At 33.7% G+C, this 22,825-nt stretch overlaps 1 protein-coding gene across 1 annotated transcript in view; it reads right to left on the reverse strand.

Annotated features, from left to right (window-relative positions):
- Positions 1-1,689: 1,689 nt before the first annotated feature.
- The window catches only part of LOC140437838 (uncharacterized), a 35,227-nt gene continuing 14,091 nt past the window's right edge, over positions 1,690-22,825 (reverse strand). Inside the window, exons 6-18 of the mRNA XM_072527606.1 lie at positions 19,346-19,650; positions 17,359-17,413; positions 16,490-16,663; positions 16,120-16,354; positions 15,013-15,100; positions 14,736-14,953; positions 10,094-10,481; positions 9,762-9,864; positions 9,543-9,702; positions 9,060-9,251; positions 6,973-7,184; positions 6,672-6,887; positions 1,690-3,059 (exon numbers count right to left, since the gene is read on the reverse strand). Of these exons, the coding sequence (XP_072383707.1) occupies positions 2,826-3,059; positions 6,672-6,887; positions 6,973-7,184; positions 9,060-9,251; positions 9,543-9,702; positions 9,762-9,864; positions 10,094-10,481; positions 14,736-14,953; positions 15,013-15,100; positions 16,120-16,354; positions 16,490-16,663; positions 17,359-17,413; positions 19,346-19,650 (2,580 nt within the window). The 3' untranslated portion in view covers positions 1,690-2,825. The remainder of the gene's footprint in view (positions 3,060-6,671; positions 6,888-6,972; positions 7,185-9,059; positions 9,252-9,542; positions 9,703-9,761; positions 9,865-10,093; positions 10,482-14,735; positions 14,954-15,012; positions 15,101-16,119; positions 16,355-16,489; positions 16,664-17,358; positions 17,414-19,345; positions 19,651-22,825) is intronic.

Below are 22,825 nucleotides of genomic sequence, written 5' to 3' on the forward strand. Positions count from 1 at the left end.
GCATAAGTGAATACTGTAAGGACATCCAATCATTTATTGAACTGATGAGAATTGAATTATGCTACCGGACACAAGAAGAAATTAAGCTGCTCCAAAAAAAAAAGGTAAAAAGAAAGTCTTAGAAAAATATTGTGTTGTTAAGAGGCTTGAAAAACTGCAAGTATGAAGAAAAAAAGTGTTTTATATATTTGAGAAAGAAAGAGAAAAAGAATCTTAGACAAGTAAGACTTGAAGAACTCCCACTTCCTCATGTGTTAACCAAAGAAAAGACAAAGATGTTCACAAACTTTTGAAAAAAATGTTTTTCTGACCCACGCCTTGGTCGGTGTTTGAGTTTGATTTTTGGTGAAATCATGGCTGCTGCTGGTGAGGAGCAGAAATTAATTTGACTGTCTCGACGATGAGCGCTGTGACTTCCATATTTAAAAATCTGTTTGTTGCATTAACTACCTATTATGACAATGTTTGTCACTTAGGTAAGCTCTATATTATCATATTATAAAAATAGAAGTTCATTCAGAAAACCATTGTTCCTTTAGTTTATTTACATGCAAATTATTTTATGTACCTAACTTTTTACATGCAAAACGACTTATTTCCACTGAGTTCGTGCAAAAGGTCTTATTGTCAAAACAAAATTAACTTTTTAAACTATTTTTTAGCTACCCTAACTGAATAAGTGTTTTAATCTCATGTTTGAAACCAATACTATTGCATAACATTGATTAGAACTCATTATCCTTTTTCAGAAAATAGCTACAAGTTTTTCGCCCTCCTTAAAAAGTTACTTATTTGTGACTTAAGCTTGTTTGCATTTTACCTCCTCATCTTGTTACGCTTCCTGTCATTTACTGACATACTTTCTGTCATATATCATTTTTCCGATCAGTTTTATTTGAAAAAATATTGCTTCTATTGTTCAAGACTAAAATCTGTCTTATATCGAAACTCTGTTACTTTTTTACATTATAGTTTTTTTGCAGACATTGCATTATTTATGGTTACGCCTTCTATTGAAAATTATGGGTCTTACTTCATAAAAAGAGCTAAACTACTGCAGCGCAAGTCGATAAAAATTAAAAGGCAAAAAATTACTTAAAAACAATTATACAATAAAATTATAAGAGAAAAAAATATATATTTTATATCGTTGTGCCCTCGTATTATTGTTATGCTCTCTGTCATTCGCCCTGTAAATGATGAGTGGCGGTGCGTGGTGAGTTATCTACGAACTACATTAAAGCTAAACGAACGCAACATTGAAAAATCTGTAAAATGTCAAACGTTTTTCATATTTCATCGTTTTCCTTTATATTTTATAATGAACTTTTTTATATTTTATTTTATATTCAACTTATCGCATACTAAGTGAGTGAATTTTTGTAAGTTGCAAAATTTGAACACTGTTGTTACGTTCTTTTAGCATTAATGTAGTTCGTTGACAACTCACCACGCACCGCCACTACACCTGAACAAGGCGAATTTCGTTTATGGTTGTCGAATAAGATTGTTACTTTAGAACCAAAATAATAACAGATCATAGAAATATGTGTTTTTCTAATAAACCAATTTATGTGGAACTTACCTCGTAAAGACCGCTGAACCGCAACGGTGAAAATTGAGTATAGGTTAAAAAATAAAAACGACTATTTACGTAGAACCATTTATTACAGAAATAAAATATATAAAACGAGTTAAAAAAATATTTATATTAATAAATTAACATTTTATACAATTTACAATAAATTATTTAAATTACATTTTATACAAATATATGTAATACTTTATTCAACGGCCCGGCATAAAATTGCTTAGATTTATATATTCACGACTAAAAAAGAATTAAAAAGTCCACGACTTGAATCTACTCCATTAAGACTATTAGCCTTTCTTCTTTTTGCATATACTTTTACCTAATTTAGGCAACCACCTTTACATTTATACTCGATGTTTTTTTTTACCAAATTTAGGTTAGGTTAGTAGCGTCGGCATCGAGCAAAAAGACAAAAGAGGGAATTTAATCGTTATGAAAAGGAGACCAAAAAGTGGCCTCTGATGGCGGACATTCCGGAAATACGAATGCGCCAAATTTAAATTTCATGACACTTCACAATAATCATACAGTGGTGTAGGGGTTCTAATTTTTCTATTTATTTGTTATATTACATAATATTACTATTACATAATATTAATACATAATACACTTTTTTTAACACTAGAACATAACAAAGTTTTAATTAAATAATAACAATAATAGTCTAAAATGTGAAACAATTGTTAAAAAACTTCAATAGAAAATACAAATAATCTTTCATGTGACAGTTGGGACAAACAATAACATCAGCAATAACATAACCCAACTAAATTTGATTTCTTAAACAAGGAAAGAGTCTCTCTTTCCTTGTTTAATGTGGCCTCTCAAGATGGCATTTCCTGTCTAACAATATTTTTGCCCCCACTACCTTTACATTCCCTCTTTTGTCTTTATGCTCGATGTGTAACTGATAGACGACGGTACTGACGTCACATTACTAGCTACATTGTCTGCGTGAATTTAATAGGTGATTAATTATTTCCCGATATTTTAATGATTAGGTAACATTATGTGTTTAAGTCAATAATTTAATATTTAATAATAAGTGAACAATGTACTGAATAATGGAATGATTGCAGATAAAAAGAAAGTAACAATTGAATAATTGATTTATAAATAAAAATTGACACTTCCATAGTTCGAGTAAAATTAATTAAAAAAAAAAAACACCAAGAAAAAGGTAAAAATAGAATCGTGGACGTTTAAGAAGAATCATATGAACAAGATTGTATTATTCATAAGTTACCGGTTCTCCCCACTTTTCTGAGCTAATAATCTGCGGATCTTTTTCAAGAAACTTCAAGTAGGATATTCTAACGAAACCAATTTGGTATCCACTGGCGAAGTACAGGCTTGCTTGCCTATTTGGATTGAAAGAAACTTTTCTGACTTCTTGTAAGGGATACAAGTGTGGTTTGGACAAATCAGTATTTTCGTGGTTGTTTTTTCTCAGACTTGGTGCATCCTGAAACCATTTATCAAAATTAGATCACATATACTAGTGTTTCATCAAAAATTGATATTATTTACAGTAGATTTATAGCAGAAAATATTAATTTTTACATTTTTTAAACCGAAATCGAATTATTCTACTAAAGAAGACTTTTTTACAAATTTTTTTTAGCTTTACGTGCCTCGACAGCGTAGGTCACTGACACAGGTACAATTTTATTACATTACACTACAAGAATGTAACATTACAATCGATAAAGAAATACATTAAAAATACATTAAATATTGGTACAATTATCAATTTTTCTACTAAATGTTCTAAATGTCCTGGTAAAGCTTGGTTTCATAGAGGATATTAATAGGGTTATGGAATTGACCTCGCGAGCTGACAATATTTTGTAGATTTCGACTCAAAAGACTCTTGTTTCTGCTGTTGTTGAAATAGGGGCAGTTTACGAGAATATGTTTAACAGAGAGAATATTACCACAATGTGTACATGTAGGTGGATCTTGAAGAGTCATTAAATATTTATGAGTTAGTCTTGTATGGCCGAAATTACGATTTTGTTTTTTCGTGTCATGAAAGGAAGCTCAAGCATTTTAATGATGGGATGGATATCACGAAGCTTGGAAGGAATTTTATTCCAGTGATATTGCCAAGATATTTGGATATTTTTAAAATAAGACTGTAAACATGTATGTAATTGTATGTTTTCAGTCTCCATATTACACTCGTGATCATAAAATCCGGGTCATCTTGAAAATTTCAAGTTTCTTAAATATTTTTGCCTCTGGTGCAGTAATAACCTTTTTTTGGCTAATGTATTTTTTATTTTTCATCAATGTTTGTTTTGAAAGAAAAAAAATGGTTTTTTATTGTTTTTATTGAAAAAAAAAAACAGAAAACAAATCAAATTGTTGATAAAACAGACATACGAAAAAAAAATGGAAAATACAGAACGTGGTAAAAAATCAGTGAAATTTCAATGACCAATATCGTGTAATGCCTCCTCTTGCTCTAATAACCTCTTGCAGACGACGGGGCATACTCTCAATTTTTCTCCGGATTACATGTTGTGGTATGTTATTCCACTCTCTCACTAACAGATCCTTAAGCTCCTGTGCGTTGTTAGGAGGAGGTGTATGGGTTTGAATACGTTTTTTTCAAATCGTCCCAGAGATGTTCGATGGGATTCAGGTCCGGAGACCTAGCTGGCCAGGGTACCCTCGTAATTCCAACTTCGTCCAAGTATGACATATTGATCCTGGCAATGCGCGGTCGCACGTTGTCCTGCATAAAAACGGCGTTTTCTCCAAGCCCTGCCATGTTGGGCATAACATGTTCTTCCTGAATCTCCGTAATGTACCTTCGAGCAGTTAGAGACCCATTTTCGATGAAGGGTAATTCTGTGTGGAAGTCGGAAGATATACCTCCCCAAGCCATGACGGAGCCTCCACCAAATGGCATTCTTGGAGCAATGCAAGCTTGTGAAAATCGTTCACCGGTTCTCCTCCAAACTCTTACACGTCCATCGGATCCAGTTAGGCAGAAACGGGATTCACCTGAGAATAACACATGCTACAATCGTTAATTCCCCAATGCGCGTATTGTCGAGCAAAAGCGAAGTGGCAGTCCTCTAGCCATTACCCGAGAAGATAGTCAAGAAGAACGAAGTCTTCTTCTGACTGTTGCAACACTAAAATTGGGATTTCTTAATTAATCTAGACGATTGTGATGCATAACCGCAGTTGAGGTCCGGTTTCGTAAAGCCTGAAACACAAGGAAACGGTCATCTAGTGCCTTGGTTGTTCTTCTTCGTCCACAGCCAGGTCGCCTGGTTAGCAAACTTGCCTCCTGAAAGCGTTGAAGCACTCGTTGAACCGTAGAAAGGCTTACGTCAACAGTTCTTGCGACTTGCCGTTGAGTGTGACCGTCTTCCACAAGTGCAACAATTTGTGCCGTTTCAACAACAGTCAAAGGCATTTTTGTCAAAAAATACACTAATAATGGCACTAATAAACACTAATGGTGGCAATAATAAACGTTTGTCCGTTGCATTTGAACAGAAAGTCGAAGTACAAACGAGACATTTAAAACAAGCGGAGTTACAGGTAGCGTTCATTTTGGGAAGTGTGCACTTTACCGCGAAATCGGCGCTATTGGAATTCTTTGTTACAAAGGAAACCGCAACAATTCTCAGAAACATGCATTAGTTTGTATTTGTGTTATTATTATTTACGATAAAGCTCGTTAAAAATGAAATATCGGTTATTTTCAAGGTAACCCGGATTTTATGATCGCGAGTGTAGTAGACGAGGCTTGTTTTGCAAAGAGGTCTGCTAGTTCGTTACCTGAGATTCCTACATGAGAAGGAATCCAGATCATGGTTATGAATGCTCTTAGTGAGATTAAACTATCGAAAGAGTTTTGAATGGATGAACCAAAGGATGTACCGTGTACATATTTTTGAGAGAGTAGATAGACGCTAAAAAGTCTGTACATATTGATACTTTTTTATTTTCTGGTGATAGTAAGTTTGTAGCTTGGAGAATAGAGAATAATTCAGCAATATGTATGCAGCGGAAGAACGGGAGATTATAAGATATGATTAAATCTGTGTTTGAAGTTACAGCACATCCAACAGCTATAAGACTCTTAAAAGTATCTATGTATACAATTTGGTCAAATCTGTTATTAGCAATTAATTCTTTAAAGGTGTGCCTTAGAAATTGTGGATTTGTCTTATGCTCATCATAATTAGTTAACGAGAGATTAAAATGTGCTTCCAATTTATTCCAGGGAAGTTTAGGTGATATTAATATTGGAGTTATGGCTGAAAGATCGATGTTATTCAGATGTGGTGAGAGATACTGTGGCATAGATTGAAGTTTAATAGGAGAAGGAAAGTTTAAAAGGTCATTACTTAGTAATTTATAAGCTGGATTTATAGATGTAGCGACGTAGCTTCTCTGTCTAAACTCTTTGCGGGGCTCGAGTTGAAGGCTCCAAGGCAGATTCGAAGTGCAGTGTTGTGTACAGAATTAAGAACTTTTAAATCTGATGGGCTAGTTGACATATACATGAAACTGCAGTAATCTATTTTAGAACGAATAAGATATCTATAAATCTGAAGTAAGGAGTCTTCGTCTGCACCTCAATGATGATTGGGCAGAGTTTTTAATACGTTAAGATTTGTCATGCACTTAGTTTTAAGATCTTTTAAATCAGCGGCGGCTTGTGGCCTAAAAAAGTGGTGAAGATGAGGAAAGCTTGCCGGAGCCAAAAGGAGTTCTGGTACCTACGTCGCGCCCAAAACTCACTAAAAATTTGTTAAGAAAAATGTATAGAGTTTAGGGCCCTAATAACTTGAAAACAGTTTTTTAGAGCACTTATACTAGATACGATTCGTTCTGCTTGCCTGCGATATTTTAGTTCTGAACTTTGACATTTCATTGAGGGATTTTTGGCGATTAAAACACCACGCCTGCCTGCTTAAACGGGTTGGTGAGTGGTATAACAATACTATTTAGTAATAGATTTTTAATACACGCCATCAAGAAACATTTAACTCCATCTAGAACGCGAAGTTTAATATTTATTTACGAGCAATTTTTTATTACTTACCGATTTAGAATCACAAAAAACTACTCCATACTTTTCCACAGCTTCTCGGTAATCTAACGGTTCGTAGTAGAGCTCCTTGTCGTCCACGACATCCATCACTTTAGAAGTTTTACTTCTTTCGGGTGTCGGCGTCAACAAATCACGTTTCTTCTTTTCCGAAGCTGTTCTTTCTTCAACAGACTTCGATTTTTCTATCAGTCTTGTATACCCAATTAACTGTAAGATATTATGAATTTTAATAGCCGTACCAAATTAGTAAAACTAGTCATTTTACGAGTAGACAAAACTTAAATGTACTTACAAATCGATACTTAGATCCCTTCCTCAAACCATCTTGAGTGAGCATCATTTGATGTGGAAAGAAGGCAACTACTTCTCCCACCGAATTTGCTTGTACAAAACCGTTCAGCCAATCGCTAGCTGATAGTGACAGCACAGTTACCAGAGAACTGTTCAGGTTGCTGGTGTCTTCTATAAACGATCTGTGCGCGAATAGCGTACTCACTACATTGCCTAAAAATATTAATCTACATTAGTCAAGTCCTGCTCATAAAAACCGACAATGGCGACTCTAATTCTATTTTAAATAGTTGAAAATGACAAAACAGATTATCTAGTTGCTTCCTTGAGTGCTCAAAACCTGTCCCGTAAAAGTCTGAGAATATAGTTATAGTTAAAAAAATAATACAAAAAAAAACACTATAAGCAGTGAGGTAATCATAGAAACTTAGTAAAAGAAAGAAGTTAGGCAACCTCCTTTACAATTTGTTTCGTAGTTCTGTCAAAAACAGGTTTTATTCAAAATGACCTCTCAACGCGACGATTTGCTGAGGATTTGAATTCACAAAAATTAAATTTTATGTTGTATTTTTAATACATGTTTTTGGTGGATCTACTAAACAAATTGAAAATATGGTTACCTACGTTAGGTAACAACTTCTAAAAAAAAAAGAGTTTATATGTAAAGGTGGTTGTCTAAATTAAGTAAAGTATAAATTTTCGGAGATATCGGATTTATTTTACTAACTTTTTACTTTTATCTTTTTTCTTATTAATTATTTTAAATTCATTTTCTTTTAACTGTAAAATAAGTTACAGTTTTTATTTACAAATCAAAATTTAAAGGGAACACAATAGTCTTAACGTCATTATCCTCGTATGTTCTTCAATCCTTCTACTTCTTCAATTGCTACTTTCTTTTTATCTGCAATCATTCCATTATTCCTTATATGGTTCGATTAAATTACTGCTAATGTTAAGTGCAGCTAAGATCTCTTTATCATTCTGATAGATCTACACATTATAGCCAGTTAATATTATTAGAAATAACTTTGCAAAAAGAGTTTAAATCGAACTGTCTTTGAAGCAAAATAGTTAATTTAATTTTCTATGAATTGAAAACCTATACATATCGTGACGTCATTTTTAAAATTGACTAGGTCGTAGGTCTACTTAACAAATGGTAAATATGGTTGCCTAAGTTTGGTAAAAAATGTATATATGTAACAATAGTTAGCTAAATTAGATAAAAAAAATTAATATCAAATTCCGCTCTTTCTGCTATTAACCGAAGGTATAACAACAGATTCCAAGAAATTCAGATCTTGAAGTGTATATGGGGTAGGTGCCTTTAAGTAATTCTGAAGCATTACTTAAACTTATAGTATTAGTACTACTTAAGTAACTCTGAAGCAAACATTATTGAAACGAACGATTATACCAAAGAAATTAGTGTTAGAATAGAAAAGGCTAGAAGTGCATTCAATAATACGAAACAAATATTATGTTGTAGAGACCTTCGCGTAAATCTTGTAAAACGAGTACCTACTAAACTGTTATGTATTTTCTGTTCTTTTGTATGGTGTGGAGACATGGACTTTAAATCAACAATGTCTCAATAAATTGGAAGCATTTGAAATGTGGACATATCGAAGAATGCTGAGAATCTCCTGAACAGACAGAATAACCAATGAAGAAGTGGTAAGAAGAATAGAGAACAGCAGGGTGATACTGGATTCCATTAAAATAAGAAAACTACAATATCTGGGTCACGTAACAAGTGGTGACAGATATGAATTGCCAATCTTCGTCTCGGGGATGGGGTACAATTTAATACAAAACAATGTTATTTAGAGGCTTGTATTTTTACTCTTTCTGATTGCCTCAGTGTCCAAGATTGGCATCTATGCAATACAATGTTAAGAGGTTTCCTACCTCTTTGTAGAAGTTAAGGAACTTTAGGAAAATAGTATAGAGCTATATTTCAAAAATCAAAAACACACAGATATTATCAGATATGAAGCAACCAAATAAGCGACAATTTGTAGAAAAAAAATGAAAAAGAAAAATCCAAAGATAGACAAGAAAACTTTAATCAACATTACTCACAGTTTCTAGGCGAGGTTTCCTCGGTGGTCGTAATATGAGATATCCAATTTGTCAACCAAGTTCCGTCCGTCACAATTCCGCTTTTTTTCGTAGAGAATTTATCCTCGCTGTATAAATCCCATACGTAAACGGTTTTGTCAAAAGATCCGCTGTATAAAAATCGATCATTACCAACAGGAATCCAAGAAAGTGCTAAAAGAAAGGGTTAATTTTTATTTCCTTAAAGTGAATGTAGTGGAATTTAAACAAAAAAAAAGAACTAAAAAGCTTGAAAATATTGAAGAGATGAACAGAACTGCGGACGTCCAAAACCACGCCCACAGTAGCATATCATGTAAGCGTTCAGCCTTCGTAGAGTCTGGCTTGTCAGATCCGTAGGCGAGGCTTGTGACGTCAGAGTGGTAGTGGTGGGGAGCATTTAAAGTAGAGCCTCCTCTGCTTATCTTCTATCTAAAAATAACAGCAAAACACGTTCCAACTTACCTGATACGTAGTGAGAATGAGCCTTTATTACTTTGGAAGGAAGTAAAATTTCTGTAGAGTTTTTATCTTGACAGCCCAACTTATTCGAGACTGTTTTTAGATTGTACACAGCCACTGTTCCGTCTGAATATCCCACTGCTATAAAACAGCTTCCGTTCATCTAAAAATATGAATATTATGAAGCGAACTAGATGTACAACGCGAGACGGGTATACTAACCTTACTCCACGATATTTTGGTAGGAAAACACATCCGTTTTAATTCTGCTTCGTTCTCGGTTAGCTGCAGTTTTAAAATAGGTCGGGGTTTGTAAAATAAACCACTAAAAATTAAACACAATACTTTTTAGTCAATATATAAAATTAAGATATAACTATTTATAAAAACGTTAGTGTAACTTTGGCGAAATAATTCAGATCAACGAGTTCATCGATTGGAACGATTAGCCCCATCTCTATTTCCTAAATGTCATCAGTGTGAACAAAAAAAATTTCACAATTATTAAAAATCTCAATACTAAACGATAAAAATATATAAAAGATACAACTTACCTTTTATCTTCTAACGAAGGGATAGAATAAATATTAACAGCCATTGTCGATCCACCAACAGCTAGCAATCCTAACCTAGTACATTCCCCGAAATCTTCAACATTATAACATACCGAAGGACACCACTCCAAATGCCAAATTGGTCCGTAGTCGACGGCAAGACCAAATTCGAATGTGGGTTCCGAAAATTCTTGCAAATTTCTTAATATACCAAAATTCCAGAACTGTATTATAGTGCGCTCGCCACAAAATTCGTCGACTCGGTACATTGCATCGAAGTCTCGACTAGTACCAACGGCTAAAATTTGTGGTTTGTTATTGCCGGTGTGCGGAGTTGGTAACCATGCCAAAGAGTGTACTGGTCCTCCACAAAATATCGTGATGGTGTCTAAAAAAATGATTCGACTAAGTACAGAAGGATCGGTCAAATATTCTTTTAGTTTCTACTTAATGAGGCAGATTACACACAAGAAGACAATATCATACATGTGAAAAGACAATATTCGAATCTAATACGGAAGAAAACCCCTCTTGGGGAGTGCTAAAAGTATTTTTAAAATATATATATATATATATAAGATTAAAATAACCAGTTTTGTTTTAAATGACTTCTAACTAATATCAAAAAAGAATTCAATACTGTAGGGACCGATTTTAAAGAACTTTGATGATTTGAAGCCACATAAGGAACAATTAGTTATTTGAAACGAGCTACAACTGATTTTAAAAATAGCCAGTAGTATAGGACTAATTTTACAACTATATAGAAATGTCTGGGTAGTTTTAAAGAACTTTTAACGAATGGCAAAGCTACATAAGAATTCAAGACTCACTGTATCGATTTTAAAGGACCTATGACCGATTGTAAATATTTCTATGAGCTCATGACTGATTTTACACATTCGGCAGGTAATTTTACATATACCTATAAGGATATGGTTCATTATAAAGCTAACAAAGAATGAACACGTAATTTTAAAGATCTTATAACCAATTTACAAGGTTATTAGTTACATTTAACTGATTTTGAAGCCAACTAAGGACAAATGGTTCACTTATAATAAGCTACGACTGATTTTAAAAACAACCAATCCCATTGGACTAATTTTAAAAATGTCTAGAAAAGTCTGGACGGTTTTAAGGAACTTTTAATTAATATCAAAATTACATACTAATTCAAGACTGACGGGATCGATTTTAAAGGAATTATGACCGACTATAAATATTTCTACACACCCATGACTGGTTTTACACAATAGACAACTCATTTTAAGATACCCATAACCATATGGTTCATTCTGAAGCTACCAAATAATGAGCAAGTAATTTTAAAGAACTTGAAGAACTTCTAAAGAACTAAATCAATTTCCAAAGTTAGTATAATCGTTTTCATCGTTCTTAGCGTGTGCGTATAAAAACACTTGCAATAAGTTGTTTCATCTGTCGTTCCTTGTCTAAGCTCGATTCGTTTACCTCCTCCAGTGGCGGAGCAAAATGTAGCATGTCAAACGAAATAATAGTTATAAAAGAAAATTATAAATTATTTTTCATTAAATTTCTAATAACGGAGTATACGTATAAATTGCGAAGAAGTATTTTTCTAGCTTGCAGTACAATAGGACAGGATACAACGAAAGGTACATTTTAAAAGGATTTTGAAATATACCCAAAAAAGTGTTAATTATTTAACCCACTTTAATTAAAAAATGATACAGATTTTTTAAGCTTTAAGCACTGTACCGAATTCTGAACTGTTACAACGTACTGACCTTGATTAATTAGCTAATCAGTCAGCGTCTTCACTGGAACCGTCTTCATCATTGGAATCATCCGCCAAATCGATGATAATCCTACTTTCATTTTCATCATATGTGACCATTTTTGCCCAGTCGTCCTGAATTAATTTTTCAGTATGGTTAACACAACTCGCCCACACTGCAGGTGTTGCCTCAGCTAATGCATCTCCACGTCCATGTTCTCCAATATGACGATCATAGTATTGTTTAAAAATGCCCCAGACCAACTCAATCGGATTATATTGACAGTGATATGGAGGCAATCTCAAAACCTATGCCCATGTTCTTGGAGTAGCTCGTCTATAACGTACCTGGTATTTTGTGGTTTATTCTGGCGACAAAGACTCAATAGCTCTGTCTTGCCCGAATCGTCGTAAAAAATAATTTTTTTCGCTCGTAACCATTCTTGTAAGTCCGATTTTTTCCAACTGGCATTCGGTAACTTTTCTATTAAAGAGCTATGGTATGAGGCATTATCCATAATAATTAGAGATGATTCCTCCAACATTGGTATCAGCTTTTCGGAGATCCACTTTTTAAAAGACTCTTTATCCATAGAATCATGATAGTCTGCACTCTTCGATTTCGTAGAAAACAGTAATCCAGCGTCTTTAACAAATCCTTGCCTACTTCCGGCATGTAAAACAACAAAGCGTTTACCTGTATTTTCGTGTCCTTTTCTGATGCTTTTCACACAGTCATCTTGCCAAGTACGTTTATATGCCCTTTTTAGGAATAACCATGTTTCATCTAAAAAACGAACTGAAGTGGGCTTGGACTTAAAAAATTTCTCATATAATGCCTCAAAAAATACACTCGTTTGGAGACAATACATGGTTTCTCACATAGCACTCGTCTACTATTTTCCAGTTTGTATGAAAACCCACAATTTTTCATAAGACGCCACAAACTTGTATCAGAACCGTCATAGAGAGGCTTGTTTCTTAATTGTGTATTTAGAACTTTAATTGTAACGTGCTCTCCTTTTGCTTTCATGCCATACAGTACATTTCTAATCTCTCCTTTTATAGTATAGCTGACATCATTAGTCTTTTTTTTTGTACATTACGTGACTCTCCTGGTGTAGTAAGAGCTGCCCCTGTCTTGTATTCACTCTTTATTCTTGTCACTGTGCGAAGACTGATTTTCAAAGCGTCCGCTACTCGTTCATGTACCGATGATAACGAAAGCAAAGGTTCGTTGTTTTCTTTTTCTTTTTTAAAATACTCCAATAAATGAACTACACATTGTAGCATTTCTCCTGTTATCGTTTTTCCCGGCATTTTTTTTATTAAATAGAACAATTAGTTATTCACAACAAAAAATAATAAGTAAAACTGTTCGGAACAAATTCCAACAATGACTGACTAAAATCGACTAAAGCAACATAAAATATCAATGGTAATTCCTACAATTATAGACCTATTAGCCAGCTCATTCAAGAACAATGCCACAAGTCATTATTGCAATGAGTATCGGAAGAGAGAGACTTAATTTATAATAAACTGGAATTTTTAAGGTGTCGAGAGTATTATTTTATGTAATGGAATTCCACACAGTAAGAGCTCAAACTATTAATTAATTAAAAACTGTTTACTTATAAAAACTATTTTATCAGCTACTTCAAACCTGCACAGATCAGGGTAACATGTTATAATAAAAAAAAACACGTCACTGCCAGCTATCTGTATTCGTAAAGAGGCCGAACTTATCACCGACACCGTATCGGCCAAACGCATCGGTGTTATTGCTACAATACTGGGAGACGTGAGTGGTCTCTTCATTCCCTTCTCATCGCACTTTACCATGACGAACGTGACTCGCACAATTGAATTACGCATCTGTGAGAGACGAATATTAAAAATTCCGTAGTAGCTTATTTCAGGCACACGCCAAGAACAATGAAAACGAGTATAGACACATATATTTGATTATAAAGCCACCAAAGGACAAATGATTGATTTAAAACGAGCTATGACTAATTTTAAAAATAGCTAATAGCATAGGACCAATTTTAAAACTGTCTAGAAATGTCTGGGTGATTTTAAAGAACTCTTAACTAATGTCAAAGCTACATAAGAATTTAAGACTGACTGTATCGATTTTAAAGGATTTATGACTGTTTTAAAATGTTTCTATGAAAGTATAACTGATTTTAAACAACAGGCAATTGATTTCAAAGATATCCGTAAGCATATGGTTCATTCTATAAATAATTAAAAAAACTTATAACCAATTTCCACGGTTAACAGAGTCGTCTAACTGATTGTAAAGCTACCAAAGGACAAATGGTTGACTTGAAAAGAGCCACAACTGATTTTAAAAATAACTAATAGCATAGGGCCAATTTTAAAACTGTCCAGAATTGTCTGGATGGTTTTAAAGAACTTTTAACTAACGCCAAAGTTACATAAGAATTTAAGACTGACTGAATCAATTTTAAAGGACACATGACTGTTTGTAAATGTTTCTATGAACTCATGACTGATTTTAAAATACATCCCACTGATTTGAAAGATATCCGTGAGTATATACCTAACTCTAAAACAACCAAAGAGCAAACAAGTTATTTTAAAGGACTTATAGCTGATTTTGAAGGTAGTTTAAGATTTTTAGTTGATTGCTAAGTAACCAATCGAAAAAGAACTACGACTAATTTTAAATTTTAAACAGCTTATGAGTTAGTTTAGGGGCCTCATAACGAATTTCAAGGTTAACTGAGAATTAAGAACTTATTAAACAAATTTTGAGGGACTTATGATGGATTTTAAATGATTTAAAACTGATTTACCTAAAGTATTTATAAAACTTTCTAAAAACGGCTTTTTTAAAAGAATTGTTATTACCTGTTTCTCGCTGCACCTCAAAGAGTTCATAGTTTTTAAAAGTATATTCGCAATTATAAACATTTTCATATCCGTTAATAGTTTTTACAGAAACATCACACGATAAATCTGATGGAGGTAAATACCTCTCGATAGATTCCTCTTCTAATAAACCCCAAGCATCTTTGTTACAAATCAAGTTCTTCAAATCGTGGCTATCAATATAATGTGTCTCACAGCTAAAAAAGTCAGTGGTTATTATTATTTTTTTGCATTTTCATTAAATTTTAATACTTACAACTTCATTGCGAATTTGAAAGCGTGCGAGAATAACTGACATTCATCTTTCGGCCATCTAGTTGTTGCCAAGACAAATAAAGGTCTAGCTAAAATAAAAATAAAATAAAATTTAGTACAATTTTACCCAATGTCATCAAATATCAATTTATTTTATCTTATTTTGTAGTATATTCCAATACATTTCTTGTAAACACGTTTTTGAGACAACTTTTAAATCTTGTGTATATTTTCTTATGGGACTGATAAATCCTTCACTGGTATCATGAGAAGCTTATCTTCGAAAAGCTTTTATTTACTCACGTATCATTTCATCGAACAGAATGTTTTCCCATATCTATTGTCCACGAGGGTGACAAGTCGTTTTGAGCCCTGGTTTTAGAGCCCCGAACCGTTCTTAATACCCCTGTCCAGGAATTGACGTCACGTGGTTACCGAGGGATTCCAGCGGTGTTGATGAATCAATGCGAAGGAGTAGGCGATGATTTTTTTTGCACAGTTTACGAAAAATAATTTTTTCAGTTGTCAGTACCCCGGGTTAGTCAAATCTAAAGCAAGTTTCTCAAATATAGCTAAACAAATTCCTCATATGATTGTAAGAGTAGACAAATTTGTAATTTTGTATTGAAAGTATAAAAGATACTGAATTGTTTCTCTCGTTGTTTGCTATTGCACCATCATTAGTAATGCCCATTTTGTAATCACTCTTCATCAGGTTGGTTGATTTATGAATGAATAAAGTATCTCACTGTGATATTCTGTAGAAGTGAGTGTGCTTTAAATTCCTCTCTATAAGTTTAAGGAATGCATATTAAAAAATATGACTATATATGGGTAACACTTAAGATAACGTATTACAGAAGGATTCTGAAAGAATCTTTGAAAGTAAAACTCTGACGATGAATGTTCAAAAAGTCGTAGAAAAGGAAAAAATTAAATATTGTCGGGCGCAAGACGACTATAATAAACGAACTGAGTGATAAAATGCGTAGAGCAAGATAGAGCATTTTATAACTTTAAATGTAAAAAAATATTAGTACAACTTCAACTATTTACAGCTTCGCTTTACTTTAAACTTCAATAGTACATATTTATAAAAATGACTTACCTGTATAGCTGGTATCGTTTTTCAACTTAATAAGTTGTTGTTTCTTTTCTTGAAAGGCGATAGATCTTCTCTTTCTCGATTTTTCGGACACGACTCCATCCTCCTCGTCTTCGTCTGAGAATCCCTTCTGATAGTCATCGTCCTCCCGTATTTTGAGTGAATGTGCTTTTCGTAAATGCTTGATTATGTCCTCCTGAGACGCTTGCGTGTAGAAACACGTCTTACACGTATAATACTTAAAAGAGAGTTATATTATTAGATATTTAACAAGCAGTAAAAGCAAAAAATAAGACGTGATGATTCGATAGAATCATAACTTATATGAATACTTAAACACATTTTATGTAATATAAAATTAAAGATGTCTTACCTCTGCTGGTTTTGAAGGACACGAGGATATGTGGTCCAAAAACGTTGATATATTATCCGATTCGAATTGGCAATTCTGAATTTTGCATTTCAACGACTTCTTGTTGTGTAATTCTTTATTTAAATACGTTTTAAAATTCTTGTTTTCATTAAAATCGAGTTGTTTCTCATAGTACTAAAATCATTAGATTTAAAAAATTTACAACTAACAAAATCGGCGGAAACTTAAACAAAATCATCCGGAAAAAAGTAATGATAATACAGAGGTAAGAGAAAGTTCATATTTAGAACAATACTGGCATAATTATTTGGAATACTAAGGCTAAGGTAGAAAACGTTACAAAGAAACTGGCAAGGAAAGAAGGTCACAGGTGGATTCTAAAATAAAGACCACGAAATGAAAAAGGGAATCAAGGCCGACCTACCAGATGATGTGAAATTGAACTGCAGATTTACTGAATTCAGTAAATGTTTGTTTCTGACTTTTTTTCGTTTTCTTCTTCATGATTTAGATATTTTAATTAAATTTCTCGGTTCAGTTATCTTCTGGTAGGTATTTTATATTCATGGTGACTAGTTCAAATCTCAATAAAAAACTGTTGACTTCTGTTAATACATTAATAAAATTTAAAAAGACAGTTATAATGATGAACAATAACTATATGACCACAGTTGAAGCTATTGAACTGATATGGTCGAATAATATTTTCAATAAATAAATAAACAAATAAATAAAATATTCATCGTTTTGGTCCTTCCGAATCGGATCATTCAGTTTAATAAAATAATGTACATGAACAAGCTAATTCGTCAAAAGTCTAAGAACGTCTATTATTTTCAAATAAAAAAAACATTTTTTTTTATATTTACCTTAAAATACTCTTCTACTTCTTCTTTTGCAAATTCATCGATCTTGTCTAAAGCCCTGAAAATACGAAAAGTTAACATTTTCAACATAAATACAAGAATGATAAAATTCTCCTAGTTTTTTACTCGCCCTCTTCTTAAAAGTTGCTGATTTTCTCCATATTTTCTGTCTCCAGCCTCTCTTTTGGTTCTTTTTCAAAGCTTTTTGTTTTCCGATGTTCAGAATGGGATGTTTAATGTTTTTCTTGGTTTGTTTTCTTGGGCAATTTTTATGATGTATTGATTCTTTCTTTACACTTTTTAACATTTCATTTCTTAGTTCTTTTAATGTTGTCCTTCAAGTTCAAAAATTAGTGACCGACGCATACGCAAAATCTTTAATCGAATACCAGTTAAGTTAAATTTTAGAGAGTGTAGGAAAACAAGAGGAAAATAAATAGAAAATAAGATAAGAGGTGAAGACTAAAAATGAGCAAAAGTAAAGAATGAAGGAAAGATAGGAGGATCTAGGTATAGAGAGAGTTGGAAAACTATTAATAGTAAAAAAAACATTAACAGCGAAAAAAATTCCATTAAAATAGAAAAAGAAAATGAATACTTATCAGATTATGATTCAGCCAGTATGAATGGGTTAAAAGTATGTCATAGGCAGAAATTTGACACAAAAACTTTTCTCAACCGAAATTGATGTACTGCTTAACTTTATTCGACGATTTAAGAAATGAAATTATAAGAAACAGAAAAAAAGTTAAAAACACGATAATTGGTAATGAAACTGAAACAAAGTTCGTACGAGCACATACGAACACCACAAGAAATGAATCTTAAACATGCAAAAGCAGGATAAATTGGTGAGGACTCATGTACTTAATGTACCAGAAGCGAAGACCACCTACTGACCCATTGGTCACCCATTTGGATCTACACCCATTGTGTCTTCGGATGATGGTGGTTGCAGTAACAAAGACACGCGTTTTTCTGACGAACAGGATAAAGGTGAGTTGTTCCAGATCGGGGGGTTTCCTTCTCGGAGGCTGTTTGTTTTCGGAAATTGTTCTTCTTTTCTCTCTCGCTCTCTTTCTCTCTCTAGCTTCACAATCCTTCCGAGAGACTTCGCTGCCTGTACATTTTGCCTCCGTCTACTTCGATCGATCATATTTTCTCTCCAATCTTGTATTCCCATGGTATTTAAACCTTTTAGGATGTTACCCCCATCTGTATTTGAGTCTGCCTGAAGTTTCTTGCCACCTTGGTTTCGTAATGTTCCATCCCAGCATCGTACAGCTGTTTTCCACCATATTTTATTAGTTCTCCAGTTACGTCGTTACTCACAGAGATTTTGTTGTTTTAACTGGTGGAATTGTTCTTCTCTCGATTAGCGAAGGCCATTTTATCTGTTCTTCTGCTGTCTGTTATGTCACCTTGTATAATTTTCGGTTATTGTTTACTATTGTATCTGTTTCCCGGTCTGTTTATATATTCATCTATCTGTAAAGTAAAATTTTTTGTTTTCATTTAGTTTTCTTCCAGCCTCCATATTTATTTTCCTATAAAGTCGAATAAGTAACTGTATGGACATGACAGGTCAAAATATTCATAGGTCGCTAGTTCTAATCCGGTTCGAAGGACCAATATATAAAGCGAAAAGGTAAAATTTTCGCCTGCGATCTTAGGACGATGGAAACTTGTTTTTATTATTTACTTTGAATATTGTAATTAATTTTCTCGACTTGTAGCACGTCACTTATAAATTTAGGAAGCTAAATTGGCTCTTGAAAATTGAAGGAAACTTATTTTATTTTACTATAATTAAAATATAACATTTATTTTTCTGTGGTATTTTAGTAAAATTGTTACAATATGTTCTTATTACAGCAACAAATCTGCTAAAGTTTAAGTAACACATATTTTTTAAGGCTCACTGTACGAAGTAATTAAATTAGTTACAAAAACAAAAGAAACGCAATCGTTTTCTAACATTTGAACTTACCTTTTGGCGGCTTTTCTCTTGCCGTGCGGGGCCGTGATGTCGATATTAAAATAATCGCTGTTGTTTTTCTTGTTTGGATCATGAACCGATTTCATATGAGATAGTATACTCGAAGGTAAACATTTTCTGCCGCATACTTCGCATTTCACCTTTACCTTTTCAATGTTCTTTCCGCACACTCCACGATGGGACAGAAAGCCAACAACTGATTTTTTTACCGTGCCGCACGTTTCACACGTCAAAGGTTTCTTCGCAACATACAAGGCGTTCAGGATCTTTAATACTAAGACGTCGCTGTTTAGATCCTAAAATATTAATATTATTTCAATAACTGTATGAATATTATATGTAGAAATTTAGATGCTCTCGTTGTGTGTGCCTTAAATGTTAATAAACATTGTCATCTACAATGTATCCGGTATTGAAAGAGGAATATCCTGCAAGTATATAAAACAAAACGCATAAAAAGTGGACACGTTTAAATCTCTATATCCAAGTCGACCATAGTTGCTCTTGAAAACGCAATCCAACTTGTGATACCGCCTTCCAATGCCTGCTGCCGTTTTCCTGGATTTACTATGTAACTATGACTCTCTTAAAGCGTTTCATGTACGCTCAATAGGGATCGATAGATTGATTGGGCCAAAAAATTTTAGAAATACCAACCTCTTCGAGATACTGTGTTAAAATATGTGCCGTGTAATATTAGCTTCAAAATTTCTGCTCAAACTATTACTGAGTCCCTACCAAAACCAACCAGATATGACGTTCACAGGCAAACGCAAGACTGCATCTTTTGTCACTGCAAGCTGTCAAAGCTTGCCCTATTCTTTTACCTTCCAGTAGAAACGCTAATTGAATCCTGTGTCCGGCCTCGCAATACAGCAATAGTGAGGCACCCTTACCGAGGCGTCGTTGGTGAGATCCTTTCTGAAGAAATCGTTGGTCAATTCTTTACACAGTTGATCAAGTAACATTCAATTTTCTTGTCACATTCATTTGATCTGTTGCGTTTCTCAGCAATATAATAATATAAACACTCGTTTGATGTCTTTTCATCGTTATCCAAAAATACGGTTTATTGTAAAAAGGTCAACGTAACACTAAGATGCAAGTTCATACAATACTCAAAAGAATCAGTCTATTCCGAGAAACTTTGGTGTCTTTAAGTAGTAAACAATGAATTCTGAAAAATTTACGGCGGTAATAATTTTGTGAGTTTAATTCGTCTCTTTACAGACTCGATCTGGTTTCTCAGTACACGTGAAAATCTCATTTATTTAATTAATTTAAAATAAATGAAAAAAAAAGAACTCAAAATATGCAAATTGTAGGAGTAGTCCGTCTTCCCTGATATGGGGAGTAGTTTAACTGATGAATTCCGAAAGATGTTTCATTTTTAACACTACAAAATTGTCTCTTCCCAGAGCATTATACCATTGGAATTTATGAGACTCCCTTATGTTCGTGTAATAATGAATGTATCGGGGGTTTGTATCTGGTATCTTATTCAAACAAATCTATATTCGATATTTTAATTAAGGTTATAAAAGAAGCGACAAATTAGACTGTTCTAGAAAATGTCCTCGAGTGAGTTGCTGTGTAGAGTGATTTATTTAGCGAATGGCGCAATATTAAGAAAATTATAAAATCATCATCATCGTCAACTAGCCTCTTACGTCCACTGCTGAAAATAGGCCTCTCGAATGCTTTTCAACTTAGTCCGATTTTGCGCCATCTGAATCCAATTTGTAGTCACTCTTTTTATGTCATCTGTCCATCTCTTTGGGGGTCGACCTCTATTTCTGTTAGCTTGTATTCGGGGTCTCCATTCCAAAATTCTTTTTCTCCACCGGTCATCAACTGATCTTGCTACATGACCTGCCCAGTTCCACTTTAGTGTTGTTATCCTTTCAATAACGTCTGCTACTCCTGATCTTTTGCGTATAGTAGCATTGGGTATTCTATCACGTAGAGAAATCCCTAACATTATTCTCTCCATTGCTCTTTCCGCAACTTGTAGTTTACTCACTGTTGTTCTTGTAAGTTTTAGGGTTTCTGCGCCGTAGATCATCACTGGTAAAATACACTGATTAAATACTTTTCTTTTTAGACACATTGGAATCTTAGACCTACTAATATCCTTCATCTTTCCAAATGCAGCCCAAGCAAGGTTTATTCTTCTTTTCCCGATTGTTTGGTTGTTTTGACTTATTCTGATCTCATGGCCCAAGTATTTATAGGCTCAATATCTTTGTCTTCTACTGAGATGTTTTTGTTGTTGACTAAATTTGTCATAAATTGTGTTTTTGAAAAATTTATTTTAAGACCAACTACGTTTGTGGCAGTATGGAGTTCTTGGAGCATTATCTGTGCCTCATCAAATCTGTATGCAAATTATAAAATACAAATAACAACAAGTATTCATACAGAATTAAAAACAAACAAACATATTTGGATATTAGAAGTTTATGTCGAGACTACATATCCAATGTATAACCTTTGGTGATACTTTAAGGTCCCTCCATGAATCTGGATATGATCGGAGAAGGTATTCAGAGGTAATGAGTCAAAAGTTAAAGACCGAGACTTGTCCACTTCTCACCACATCTAGCGCACCTAGGCCTAATTCTATTTTTGTGTCACCAATGCCTTGGTATTCAAATCAAAACCTGGGACCAACTGATCAGGATGAAGTACTCTATTGGCCGCTAATAGGGACCTGAACGTTAATAGAGACGGGTTTCTAGATTTCCACCTGTTCCTTCCCAAATCAGGAGTATTTTGCTGTATCGGTAAGTCTGGATTATCATTAATCTTTTTATATTTTGTTACTAGGGCGTTTTATCTGCGGATATCAGGTAAAGCGATCCCTGATAGGATAGAAAGCTATTCGAGTTGGGTGCATCTCAATGATCCAATTACCATACGCATTCATACGCAGAATACACCAATACGATAGCTGAACATCGCAGAGTAGCAGCTAGAGATCCCAAAGTTGTTCCACAGAGCTGTTCATCTCTCTTTTTAAGCTTAACAGACTTTTTTAAGGTTACTTTACGATCTTATCTATTATATGGAAGTATTTTGTCTTGGAACATAAAGCTTAATTTCCTATATGTCATTTTAGTGTTGAAATAGAAAAAGCATACTTCAGTTTTGCTAGCACTAGGAAAAAGTTTCTACTTTTTAAAATATTCCCCCAAAACTTGTAGATCGGTCGTTAGAGTCTGTTCTGTGGTTTTTATAAATTTATGCCTAGTAGTAAGTTCTTATGGGAGACAAAATGAGCAAGGAAATAAAACTGAACAATTGACTTCCCTAGGGCCGATTCTCTCACACCTTCTTTTCAATGTGTATCTCTCAGATCTTCCACATACTAGTTCTTGTAGAGTGATAATTAGATAATTTCGAGATAGGAGAGGGGTACATGCCTACGTAGAAGGAATTAATGGAACGCAGAAGGTTAATTAAAGGAAA

The sequence above is a fragment of the Diabrotica undecimpunctata genome, chromosome 3 (assembly GCF_040954645.1).
Source record: "Diabrotica undecimpunctata isolate CICGRU chromosome 3, icDiaUnde3, whole genome shotgun sequence".
Classification (NCBI taxonomy): domain Eukaryota; kingdom Metazoa; phylum Arthropoda; class Insecta; order Coleoptera; family Chrysomelidae; genus Diabrotica; species Diabrotica undecimpunctata.